Genomic DNA, 14,273 nt, shown 5'->3' with positions numbered 1-14,273 from the left:
AGTCAAAGGGACTGTGTCTGAGATACAATATCCACAGTCAACGTCTATCTTCAGGAGTTCTGGGACCCGGGGTGATGCAAAACTTTTTTGATGTGTGTACATTTTATATGTTGAACATAGATGCATTACACTTCCATAATTGCCGGTTGTAGTGTTTCGTCGTTTCTTAAATGTAGTAGGCAGTACTGCTGTAATCCATTCGTCTGCCTCATGTCCGTATGTAAAAGGAAAATCTTATATCGTAGCAGTCTCAATGCTAAAACAATACCTTCAATAGCGGAGCAGGTCCCAACTGCGAATCGTTGTTGCAGGTGGATAAAAGCTTCGTACTCACCTGAAAATAAGCAGAAAAGAATTTGTAACATCATAAAAAACTGTGTTTTATCAACTATAGGTAAAGAAGGAAAAGCTTTGGAGAAGATTGGGGAAAGGAAGGCTCGTATTCTTTTAACTGGGAAACTGACACAGACGAAAAGCTAGATTAGTTTCTGTCGTTCGTAAAACAGCTAGTTTAAGTTCAAGAGAAGGGAGGAAGGAGGATGATGAGATTAGTGTTTAATGTCCCTTCGACATCGAGGTCATCAGAGACGGAGAACAAGCTCGGGTTTGGGAAGGATGGAGAAGGAAAGTGGTCGTGCTCATTGGAGAGAACCACTCCGGGATTTGCCTTAAGGGATTTATGGAAGTCACGGAAAACCTAAATCAAGATGGCCGGACGCGGGTTTGAACCGTCGTCCTCCCGAATGCATGTCCAGGCAACCGAATCGCTCTCGCGATCTGTATGTCAAATGGATATAAAGCATCAATCGGTTTATTATTGGATGTAAGTATACGTTTCCGGAACAGATTTCAAAATTAGGTACCCTTGCCTAAGTTAAAATTATGCTGTAGAGGATAAGGTAGTTACGATAAGCCGCCCCAAATACATCCAGGACAAGTAAATTTGGCGAGTTGCCGTTTTCACTAAGGAGTAACGGCCAATGTGCTGAATTTTCTGACGTTAGTAACCAATTTCTAATGTTTATATCTGCCAAGTTATGATAGCAATATTTTTATGGAACTATAAATGTGAAGAGTGGAAATGTCAAACGTTCTACGTTGCATTTTTCACATAACTCGTTTTCGGTGCTCTTGTGTTCTCGGCACTCTTTTGCATGTCCCTAGAGAGGGTAATTCCAAGTAACTTCATGGAGAAAAAAGTTTTTAATATTCATTGCTAGATGGCGCATGGTCTTCGTGCCAAGTAGTGTTTCCCTCTGGAGCTTCAAGTGCCTTGCGTCTGAGTATCCTCTAGTTAGTTGATGTGAAAGTGGAGAACACTTGGCCTTGTGTTTACATCAACAAAACATCTTTGTAATGGAAGGAGACAATTTCGGTTCCCAGAATAGCAAAGACGTTGGAGAACTGAACAAAGCAGCAGATGGAGTTCTTAAGTACACTTTGCAATGTCTGATACTAAGAGTGTATTTAGAAAACAAATAATAAGAAAGAAAGGAAAAGAATCAGGAGTCAATTGTGGAAGATCTTTTCTTGAATTTAATTGTTTATTTCTTTGGGGAAAAAATTTAAAATATATGAGAAACGGTTTTTGATAAATTGAGATTTACTACTTCAAATTTTACTGCTGTATTTCAGTACTTTTATCATAACAAGTAAAATATAGTGCCTCAGTATTAATTGCACTTGAAACAAGAACTTTCTTATTGACACTTAAAACCAGTCAGTTCCTTGGTATGGAATCTTATAAATTATTTATTTTATAATTTTTCTCATAATTTTTGCAGTGATGAGGTCAGCAGCATAATTCTGTGGCATCAGAAAACGTTCTCTATTTTTTGGATCCAAGCAAGTTGTGTGCAAGAGAGATACATTCTTTTATTCGATTCTACTGACAAATGTGAGATTTGGCACTAGGAACGCTTGACTTTTCATTATTCCTTTGTTCTTTTTTTTTACTCTTCATTTGGTCTTCAAAGATCAGTTCCGTAACATATGAGGAACTTGATCAAATGGTAACAAGATACAGCACCGCAAAGCTCTGTCCCACCATCAGAAGCAGATTTACTACAAACGTCTGCCCTACCGTATTAATTATAAGCAAACACATGACGTAGGTCCGTTTTGTATGGACCGATGACGTCAGCAGTTCGGTCCTTTAGAAATCCACACACACACACTCCGGTTCGTACGTTTAGCAGTGCGCTTGAATCCTGTCAGTCTATGCTGAGCTGATGTAGCAATGAGACACACTTCTCGTGAAGCTATTCACATTTGTGCAAAGCCCTCATGGTCTGTCTTCTGTCTTCGCAAACTTCACAGAAACAAATTCAAGGAAATGAAATGTGGAGAACACATTACACCAAAGACAAAGAGCAGAAATCGATGAAACGTTTTACTGGCGGAACAGACAGTCCTCATGTCGCTGCTAGGCAGCCAAAGGAATATTTATCAAATATTACTGCTGCGCCACACAATAATTTCGTCTACTTGTCTGAACTTTTTAAAGTTCTGCCCAGCGAGTTAATAGCCGAAGAGGTTAGTTCGGGGTCAGTGTGGCAACAGGAATGCCAACACAGTGTATCGCTAATGTAGCGGAAGACAGGGCACCAAACGAACGTTGCCACACAACCCCCCGGCGAAAGCATCGAAAGTGCAAAGGCCGCAGTGCTACATAACGGAGCTGTAAGAAGTGAAGTAACGGTCCATAACTTCATGCGCCAGAGTGCAACTACAGTTCTCAGACATTGCAAAAATACCCAAGCTCAGTGACCCAGAATTATTACCGAACCACCACAGCAAGGCAAGGAGCGGAGATCCGATCACGCATCCAGAGCCACTACATCGTAGGCGAAGGTTCGGCTGTTTAACCCTTTCGTGAGCCGTGGGAAACATGCTTCCCACTACATTGACCTCGCTCCTAGTCCCGTGTGATTCACAGTTCCCACCTCTGTACCGTGTTACCACCTAGTGAACAGTGTACCTTCGCGCAGAGGGATTGTATAGCTGAATGTTGCTCTGTAGAGGAGCGTTTGAGTGCTGTTTGTGTGACATTTTGTGATTTTTTCCTCAAAGCTATAGTATAAGGTAAATACTTTTGATTTACCCAAATTTATGAAGGAAAACGTAAAATTGGAACGAGGAGAATTCCAGTTTGAAACAAAAGGAGCCATTTCTGCAGTAAAATGGATGGATAACCGTCCAGTCAATTTCCTGTCCTCAGTTCATGACCCATGAGAAACAGCCACAGTGGAAAGGAAAAACAAGGATGGTACTAGTACAGAGATTTCTTGTCCTGAAGTTGTGGCAGAATACAACAAAATAATGGGTGGTGTCGATAAGTTTGATCAATTACGAGAAAGGTGTGCTATTGGCAGACGCTCTGTAAAATGGTGGCACAGAATATTTTATTTCCTGGTGGACGTTGCTGCAATGGGCAGTTTTATCCTGTGGAAAATAAGTCAAAGAGAAAGTGGACAGCATGATCAGCTCACATACAGGATCCATCTAGCCGGACAATTGATCGCTGGCTTCTCATCCCAAAAAAGGCGCATACAAAAACCTGTTTTTCTGGCAAAAAGGTGTAAAGTACCTGACGATTTTCGTCATGTGGCTGTAGGGGAGCATCAACCCATTTTAGGAGAAACCTACTGGACGTGCCGTCATTCTAGTACCAAAGCTGCGGAAAAGAGCACTCGCTGTGTTTGTTAAATACTACTTTGCATAGACCCATGTTTCAGAAAATTTCATGGCAAGTAATCGTGCACAATCATTGTAACAAAAGAAGTAAATTTATCGAATAAATATGACACATATTGAAAAAGTTGTTTTTATCATTTAACTCCAAGGGTGGGCAGTAGGAAGAATACTTCCCACCTTGTTGTGTGACCTCACTTTCACAGTTGGAGCTAATTTGATATTCTGTATGATAAATATACCTTTTGATATTCTGTATGATAAATATACCTATCTGTTAACTACTATCTGCTCTCCATTCATTAAAAAAACTGCTCAATAATTTTGCCCACGAAAGGGTTAAAATACGATAATTTCAGAGATGAAAGATGCATCCAGTCCTGCTGATATTCTTGCCGTGTTGCTAGAACGAAAGAGAATGATGCTCTATTGAGTTTCAGTGAAACCACGATAACCTGATCAGTCATGGTCCATCTGTTATCCACCTTCTGGCCTCGACGTTTAGAGACACTCAACCTGATGTAAACCACAGCTGTTGTCTGTCGTTGTTGCTTACTAAGACATCACAGGCGAGGAGGAGACTGGTGAATTGCCAGCTCTCCTCCACTGACAGTCGATCACGCGTGACTTGTAAGCTGCTATCCCTACAGCGTCCAGGCATGATGCGTGCACCCGGTCCCTGTCCGACACGTGAACATCATCTTTAGTCTTGGTCGATCCAATGTGGATGACCAGGGTCTAGTCTTCAAGACAGCTGACACCCTGGACCACACTGTCGGCTATCCCCCAGCTAAGCGCGCGACGGGCTGTCTGCGAGAGCACGGAGGTGTAAGGGCTGACCCGTAACGCAGAAACGTTCCTGGACAGGGGCGCCTGCCCGATTCCACGATGCCACCCGCACAACATATTACCGCCACTCCATGACCTGCACGAGATCCACGAGAAAGACAGCCGTGGCGTGTACGTCACAGCTCGTGTCTCTGCAGGTCTTACGAGTGCCAGCAACCCGTGAGACGGGGGGAGAGGCGGTGGGGAGGGGGTGGGGGGGGGGGGGGGGGGGAGCGAGTAACTATTTCACACGAATTTAATAATTTTTGACTGCACATTTCAATGCATGCAAGTTCTCGATAGCGCACGGCAAAATTCAGGTCTTTAGTCGGTAACAGCGTTCCGAAAGTGTGGCGGAGAGGCCTACTATACAGGGTGGAAAGTATTTAAACCGAAAAACTCTGGGAGGTTGTAGGGGACATCAAAACAAATATTTTTCCCTAATGTAATTTTTTTCCTATGAGGAGTATTTAAACCGGTAGAGGAAGATTTATCTGGCGGCAAATTAATTAAACCAACAAACACTTTTCCATTTTTATGACCAAGAGACAGCACATTAACACAAACAAATTTCAATTACAGTAGATTTTCAAGAATGCCTCCATTGACACGTAAACAAAGGTTACACCGTCGGATCATGTTCTGCCTGACACGGGCATAAACCCCAGAGTATCCTGAATTGTTCCTGCTGCTGCTACTATCCGGGCAACCAGCCAGGTCCTCTTCTGATGCAACAGGAGTTGGGCAAACAAGGTTGCACATCTCTCCCCATACAAAAAAATCCAGAGGGGACATATCTGGGGATCGAACAGGCCACGGTACAGGACCACCTCTGCCAATCCACGTTTCTGGGGTCCAGGAATCGACGCACACGACGACTGAAATGCGCCGGCGCCCCGTCATGTTGGAACCACATGCGTTGTCTTGTACGGAGTGGGACGTCTTCCAGCAATTCTGTCAATGCTCTGACGAGAAAATTGTAATAGTGCCTGCCATTTAGTGGCCTAGGTAGCATATAAGGCCCAATTAAACAGTCCCCAACAACACCGACCCACACATTAAAGAAGAACCGCACTTGATGAGCGCTAGTAACTGTGGCATGTGGGTTATCCTCACTCCAAACATGCGAATTGTCCATGTTGAAGACTCCATTGCGCCCGAACGTTGCTTCATCGGTAAGCAACACAGAGGATGGAAATGTAGGATGCATTTCGCACTGTTCCAGGTAACACTGCGAAAACTGTGCTCTGGGAGGATGATCCACTGGTTCCAGGTTGTGGACACGCTGTAAGTGAAATGGACGTAACAATTGCTCTCGGAGGACTGTTTTTACAATCGTCTGATTCCTCCCCATGTTACGAGCAATTGGACAAGTTCTGACTGAAGGATCCCGCTCCACATTCTGCGAGACAGCTTCCTCAAATTGCAGCGTGCTTACCATGCGACGATGTCCCTGTCCAGGTAATCTGCTAAATGACCCGGTCTCACGCAGGCGTTGGTACACAGCAGCTAAGGTCGTATGATGCGGAATACGGCGATTAGGTTATTGATGTTGATAAACCCGCTGTGCAGCTTGTCCGTTGTGGTGTGCTACGTAGTACGCACCAAACATATCAGTGTACTCACTCCATGTGTATCGATCCATTAGTAAACAGAGACAATGCACTACTACACTGGTGGACAGCAGTTGCATACAACTGAAGAAACTAATGTGCCCTCTAACAACTGAAGATCGTAATACGGCCCATGACACCGACGAGCATAATATGGCCTCCACTGGTTTAAATAATCCTCATTGGAAAAAATGACATTAGGGAAAAGTATTTGTTTTAATGTCCCCTTCAACCTCCCAGAGTTTGTCGGTTTAAATACTTTTCACCCTGAATAGTGCGACGTCGCAAGTACGTTGCAGGGCCCGTATATCTCGTTCGCCTCGTATTGCGCACCTCCGACATCACGCCTAGCTGACGGGGCAGGTCATCACTTCTCCGCGCTTCGCGCTGATGCCCAACTGCTGTCCGACGCACAGAGGTACTCGTCCTGGAGAATAAATGTTATTACAAATACCGCTATGTCAATAGCGCCTCTGGCCGTACTCTGGACAACTCTCCCATGCACCTCACTCGGCATCCTGCATACAATGCGACCCCATCTCTCCAGGTCGCAAAATTACTTTGGAACGTATTTCAACTATTCTACATTCCGCTTGTTCAGTTTCATGGCAATGACGTTCAGAATCGTATAATGTTCACCTAACGGTGTCTTAGAAAATTGTGAAGAGGTGTGGCTTTTCTATGTAGGATTTTGTTTTACAAACCATGGGTAAATCGATCTTCGCACTATGCACGACTGGTAAGTTGAAACTCACGCTGACCGAAAGAAGTGGATGTTCAACGACCCTCATCCGTCAAAGTTCAATGCGGGTTTTCCAATAACCACATTATTAGTCTCCCGATTATTGATGGACTCTAAATACCCTCAATAAGTCACAGTTCCTAACAAATACACTGCTGCAGTTATTGGAGGACATCCCTACAGATATAAGGCTATCCATGCAACATGGCTAACATCCCGTCTATTCCGCACGGAAAACAAAGACGCTGTGGATTTGCTGCAGTATGCCAAGGCGTAACAGAGACTCAAGAAAGTGAAGAAGACGTGCGTAATGAGGGTAGAGCAACACTTTCTCAGAATCTGCTTCGACCACAGATTCTGGGAACTCCCAATTTGGCCTATGTAAGGTGCACGATGCTTTTCTCCGCTAGTTTCGCCCACGGATTTGACAAGCATCTTTTATGAGTCTTTATGACTAACCTCAAGCTTGAAATGTAGGACTTTTTTATTCAGTCCAGTCACATTAACGTGACAACTTAAGAAATGCTTAATAACAACATTTTGCAACTTGGACCGCAACCTTCGGTCCGGAACCGTGCTGCTGCGACGGTCGCAAATCTGTTGTCTTCCTCCTTGAAGTATACCGTATGTGGACACAGATTTTTACTGCAGTGTAAGCCTCTTTGCTGTCACCTCCTTCCTCTTGGTAAAAGAAATGACAACAATTTGCAAGTATGGAGGATTTGTCCCGGAACATTGCTCTCGCCTCGTGGTTTCTCGCTGATTATCCGTGCTACATTGCTTCCCTGTTCTGTGCACCCAGCACAGCAGTTCCCCACCACGTAATAATGAGAATTAATTGTTCGGAACTGAGCGCAGTGTGTCTTTGTTACCTGCGCGTTACCTGCTCTCCGCAAACTAGGCGGCATGTGGGAGTAACAAGATTCGCCTAATTAGTCACTGCGAAAATCAAATGGAAAGTATTCGAAGCCACGCTACTCTGCTGCTATGTCTGCAGTATTTCTACATATTTTACTGCACGATTCTAGTACGGTTGAGAATAGTGACACAAAGAACAAAACTCATTATGTACCGTCACCGTTCTGGAATACAAATACGTTGCTTGCAGTGAAATTTGCAACATCAAGCAATTAGCTTCAAAATGTCAAGATTTGCACTGCATGCTTTGATACATACATGATCCTTATTTTAACTTCTCAAATCGGTAGGAGTTATGCCATGAAAAATCTGTTGCGTCTGGTGTGTAAGACGTAATGAGTCAGGCGGAATACCCACACTTATCAAGAAGAATGTTATAATTGCAGTTACAAAGAAATCAGGCGCTGGCTGATGTTAATACCACCGAACAACCAGTTTATAGGTCATGTCTGTAAAATAGTAACACGAATTCTTTGCAGAGAGTTAGTAGCCCACCAGCGTCCTGGACGTCTCCACACATGTCTTCGCTGGACATCGAGGCTCACAAGGGGAGGCCGCCAATTCTGAAATTCAGGTTCGATTCATACTGCGCATAATAAAAGCTCATGGCCAGAGGTGTAATGTGGCAAAGCATCAAGATGCACTTCTCAGCCGTTGTCGAGAAAATTGACACTTAAAAGAAACCGTTACGGTGAAATAATCTCTACGATTTATAAGTCTCTACAGCGTCGTGGCGCAGCGGTAAGCGCTCGGGTTTGTAATCCAAAGGTCGCCGGATCGAATCTCGCGCTATGCAACTTTTTTTATTATTTGTTTTTTGTAATTCAAATATATATATATATATATATATATATATATATATATATATAAATAACTCTCGGGAATCAGTTGCAACAATTATGCATATAAGAAGTTCTTGAAAGTCGTTTGTGGTGGAAAAATAATACTTGAAATAAAACACAATATCACAAATTTCGACGATGTTATAAATTGCGCTAGGGACCGCATCTACCTTCTTTCGAAGTTAGCAGGCAACTACGCTGTTATGCGGCGGCTAGTTTCGGCCCAAGTCCTTCAAGTGTAACGAGCGAGTAAGGGAGTTTATATTTCATACCTGCCACAGCAAATTTGTGTTCGTGGGGTCTCTATTCTAATTCGAACGTTCGACTTACACTACACGTATTCGTTTCGGAATATCGTTTCTACGTCTTCCGTTAACTATACGTGGTAAACATTATGAAGACAATTAATAACATTTGTGAAATACAACTTTGTTTGCGGAAAACATAATGATGTTCGAAGTCTCCAGTTTTTCCACGACAAACGACTTTCAACAACTTATTATATGCATAATTGTTGCAACTGTTTGCCTGGAATTTATATATATATATTACAAATACTAAAAAAAAGGTCGCATGGCGCGAGATTCGATCCGGCAACCTTCGCATTACCAACCCGAGCGCTTACCGCTGCGCCACGACGCTGTGCAAAATTATTAATCGTAGAGAGTATTTCATCGAAACGGTTTCTTTTAACTGTCCATTTTCTCGACAACGGCTGAGAAGTGCATCCTGGTGCTTTGCCACATTACACCTCTGGCCAAGAGCTTTTATTATGCGCAGTATGAATCGAATCTGAATTTCACAATTGGCGGCCTCCCCTTGTCAGTTCACTGAAGGCAATGCTACTGAAGTAACGAGATTCCAGGCCGAATACGTGTCTGGAAACATCCCAGACAGCTGTGGGATACCAACCCCACTGTCGCCTCCCCATTGCCAGACAACCAGGGGCGGCTACTGTCGCAGGTTCGAATCCTGCCTCGGGCATGGATGTGTGTGATGTTCTTAAGTTAGTTAGGTTTAAGTAGTTCTAAGTCTAGGGGACTGATGACCTCAGATGTTAAGTCCCACAGTGCTTAGAGCCATTTGAACCATTTCAACCGACAACCAGGGGTCATGATTTGAGGTGCCATTTCTTTTCATACCAGGACCAGTCAGATTTTTATCCGCAGCACAATTACAGAACAGCGACACATCGGCAACATTCTACGTCCCGTTTAGTTTCCGTTCATGGCGAGCCGTCCCGGGCTTACATTCCAGCAAGATAATGCCCGCCCGCACGCGCCTAGAGTTTCTGCTGTTTGTCTTCGTGCTTGCCAAATCCTACCTTGGCCAAAATGTTCGCCACGTCTTTACTCAATTGAGAACGTTTGGAGCATTATGAGCATAGCCTTCTAACCAGCTCCGGATTTACACGAACTAAAGTTCCGGTTGCATAAAATTTGGCACTTTATCCCCCAGGACGACATCCAATATCTCTATCAAACAATGCAAAGCCGAATAATTGTATGCGTAAGGGCCAGACGTGGAGCAACACGTTATTGACTTGCTCAATTTGTGAAGATCTTTCTCTTGAATAAGTCACCTAATTTTTACGAAATTGTAATCTCTTCTTTGTCTGTATCCGTTCAATTCGGATAATCCCTTCGTGGTGCGTTGTATTTCTTATCTTAGAGTGTACTTTGTTTCCTCATCGTTGGCCAGTGGCCATAGTTTAATCGTTTTCAGCGTATAGCTAGATGTGTCTGCTGTCATCTCATTCAGTGTTTCGCCCACAGCCACCATATCATCTGCAAATGCAAGTATCGTCTTACTTCCAACCATCTCCATCACCCTATTACAGCCACCTGCACGTCTCACCCTTTCTAGCGCAATGTTAAACAGAACTGGCGACAGAAGATCGCTCTGTATGAATCCATTTTTAACTGTGAAGGGTGCCTACAGTTGATTTGCAAATCATACCTGGCAACTTGATACGTTGTACCAAGCTGCAACCAGCCTAATGTGGTGCGTTGGAATCTGGCACATAGTTAGATAAACATGTTGTTGTTGTTGTTGTGGTCTTCACCCCTGAGACTGGTTTGATGCAGCTCTCCATGCTATTCTATCCTGTGCAAGCTTCCTCATCTCCCAGTACCTACTGCAACCTACATCCTTCTGAATCTTAAATAAACATATATTTGTCAAATCATCATTATAATTGGACCATATCCGAGGAGCTACAATACTGACCATTAAAATAGCTACATCACGAAGATGACGTGCTACAGACGCGAAATTTAACGTTTGCAATAGAACAAGCATCTGCACCAACAGTTCCATAACTTTTGCAGTAGCATGGACTATCAGCTCGGAGACCATGGCTGCGGTTACCTTGACGCTGCATCACAGACAGGAGCGCCTGCGACGGTGTACTCAACGACGAACCTGGGTGCGCGAATGGCAAAAAGTCATTTTTTCGGATGAATCCAGGTTCTGTTTACAGCATCATGATGGTCGCATCCGTGTTTGGCGACATCGCGGTGAACGCACATTGGAAGTGTGTATTCGTCATCGCCATGCTGGCGTATCACCCGGCGTGATGATATGGGGTGCCATTGGTTACACGTCTCGGTTACCTGTTGTTCGCAATGACGGCACATTGAACAGTGGACATTACATTTCAGATGTGTTACGACCCGTGGCTCTACCCTTCATTCGATCCCTGCGAAACCTTACATTTCAGCAGGATAATGGAAGACCGCATGTTGCAGGACCTGTACGGGCCTTTCTGGATACAGAAAATGTACGACTGCTGCCCTGGCCAGCACATTCTCCAGATCTCTCACCGAAAACGTCTGGTCAGTGGTGGCCGAGCAACTGGCTAGTCACAATACGCCCGTCACTACTCTTGATGAATTGTGGTATGGTGTTGAAGCTGCATGGGCAGCTGTACCTGTACACGTTATCCAAGCTCTGTCTGACTCAATGCTCAGGCGTATCAAGGCCGTTATTACGGCCAGAGGTGGTTGTTTTGGGTACTGATTTCTCAGGACCTATGCACCCAAGAGCCAGCCACGGTGGCCGAGCGGTTCTAGGCGCTTCAGTCTGGAACCGCGAGACTGCTGCGGTCGCAGGTTCGAATTCTGTCACGGGCATGGATGTGTGTGATGTTCTTAGATTAGTTAGGTTTAAGTAGTTCTAAGTTCTAGGGAACTGATGACCTCAGATGTTAAGTCCCATAGTGCTCAGAGCCATTTGAGCCATTTATGCACCCAAATTGCGTGAAAATGTAATCACATGTCAGTTCTAGTATATGTGTCCAAAAATACCCGTTTATCATCTGCATTTCTTCTTGGTGTAGCAATTTTAATGGCCAGTAGTGTGCATACTAGGAAATAGGCATTGCCTTTACTACAGTTGCATTTACATTTTCCGTTTGAGGATTCCACGTATGTACACAAAGAAAAATACTCACTAGGACCTAGAGTGGTAGCACGTCCTCTCGTCCGTGCGGTAAAACAACCTGAGAAAGAAACACTTTGTCACAGCTACCGGATATTGCTACAGAAAATAAAAAAACGGGGGACCGTGTTCGGCGGGCCGAGCGCGAGCTTGCCGAAGGGTACCGGGCGCGCCGTTGCTGAAAACAGCGGTCGCATTTTAGGGGCGCAGTTTATCAGGAAATAAGGCTGCCCGCCGCCCTAATACATATTAACGAGCACGCGCCACCCGCCGGCCACTCCGTCCCACTTGGCGATGCCGCCGCGGGCGGCGCTGCAGTCGCGCCCACACAGCTGGCGCTGCGACGCGATTGGTCGGCCAGCTCGCTCCGGGCTACCTGCCGGGCCGCCGCGGGCGCGCAGATAAGGCACGGGGGTTACCCGCTTTGTCCGGGCCGGAGCCGCAGTAAGTCTTAATACCTCCGACCACGGAGAGCCAGCTGCGCTGCTTGTTGACGTTCCCAGACGAAATTGAAGCAAAAGAAAAGAAGAGAAACGAGGGCGGCAGGCGGCAGGGCAGTAGGGAAGAAGGGCGGCTGGTGCGAACAAATTGGAACGTCAGATTTGTTCCCAAACAGCAAGCAGGAAACAGCTAGTCTTACAGACTGTACTCTATCATGTAAGGTTATTTTACAAATTATATGAATATTACGATTTGTACGTTCTTATGTTGAAATGTAAGGAATTAAGAGATAATACAACGAGATATACGCTCACACAGACATACATTTCTAAACTGGTAGTGACGCATACAGCATAACTGGTGTCACTAAAGACAGCATTTTAGAACATGGTGCAACATGGTGGCGAGGGCAACGGAAGTGTAAACAGCTGTTTATTTAGAATGAAATTTGCACTCTACTGCGGAGTGTGCGCTGATATGAAACTTCCTGGCAGACAGTTTTAATCTGCCAGGAAGTTTCATATCAGCGCACACTCCGCTGTAGAGTGAAAATTTCATTCTAGAAACATCCCCCAGACTGTGGCTAAGCCATGTCTCCGCAATATCCTTTCTTCCAGGAGTGCTAGTTCTGCAAGGTTCGCAGGACAGCTTTTGTGAAGTTTGGACGGTAGGAGACGAGGTACTGACGGAATTAAAGCTGTGAGGACGGCGCGTGAGTCGTGTTTGGGTAGCTCAGTTGGCAGAGCACTTTCCCGCGAAAGGCAAAGGTCCCGAGTTCGAGTCTCGGTCCGGCACACAGTTTTAATCTGCGAGGAAGTTTCAGCTGTTTATTTACTGACGATACAGTCTGGAACCGCGCGACCGCTACGATCGCAGAATCGAATCCTGCCTCAGGCATGGATGTGTGTGATGTCCTAAGGTTGGTTGGGTTTAGGTAGTTCTAAGTTCTAGGGGACTGATGACCTGAGATGTTAAGTCCCATAGTGCTCAGAGTCATTTGAACCATTTTTTGAAACCTGGAATTAACAGAAGTAGCTCAATAATCAACTTCAGTTTTTCTTCAAGTATTTTGCTGGTTATGAAAAGTGCTTCTGTAAGGAGAACGTGCTATTTGTCGTTGATAACCGCTGTCTTTATTCACGTCAGTGTTCTCACGAAAACTACAGTCTGCCTTCAGTGTGTACTATGTGACTTGATATTCTCAGGATTGTACAATGTATGTGTAGTACCCTAATACTTCCTCAACTGTAGAACATACTCAGGCCACCTCGTAAGACTTACAACGTCATTTCATTTCAAAAAATCGTAGTAGTACCATACACGAACTTCCTGCCGCCACCATCTTGTCTCACCAAGCGTCAGGCTTTAGTGAAAGATGTACCTTTGCCAATCTAGTAATATATGTCTGTGGACACACGTCAGCTCAATGAATTCTCTGACTGTATAATTATTCTTTTGAATTTAATTTAAGATGTTTACTGAGTTATGAAACTTTTAAAGACGATGTTGTGAAACGTTGGAATAGAAAGACACACACTGAATTTAGGGAGATTTAAGAACATTTTTGGGAGCCATTAGAAAATAATTACTAATTTGATGGAACTGCTAAGACATGGTCAACTTGAAGTTAATGGTGTTTATGGGTCATTAAATGAAGACCGATGTTACATTCAATCAAAAGAGGTTCGTAAAAATAATTATTTTATCCATTTTGCCTTATTGTATTAGATGCTGTGGTTTTAATGAAGGGGCAGT

General features: G+C 44.3%; 1 protein-coding gene across 1 annotated transcript in view; it reads left to right on the top strand.

The window, feature by feature from the left end:
- Positions 1 to 12,259, top strand: part of LOC126455845 (uncharacterized) — a 104,524-nt gene extending 92,265 nt beyond the window's left edge. Inside the window, exon 3 of the mRNA XM_050091606.1 lies at positions 12,164 to 12,259. Coding sequence (XP_049947563.1) covers positions 12,164 to 12,259 — 96 coding nt within the window. The remainder of the gene's footprint in view (positions 1 to 12,163) is intronic.
- The last annotated feature ends 2,014 nt before the right edge of the window (positions 12,260 to 14,273 follow it).

This window comes from Schistocerca serialis, chromosome 2 (genome assembly GCF_023864345.2).
Source record: "Schistocerca serialis cubense isolate TAMUIC-IGC-003099 chromosome 2, iqSchSeri2.2, whole genome shotgun sequence".
Taxonomy (NCBI): Eukaryota; Metazoa; Arthropoda; class Insecta; order Orthoptera; family Acrididae; genus Schistocerca; species Schistocerca serialis.
This window is presented reverse-complemented; position numbering and strand designations above follow the sequence as displayed.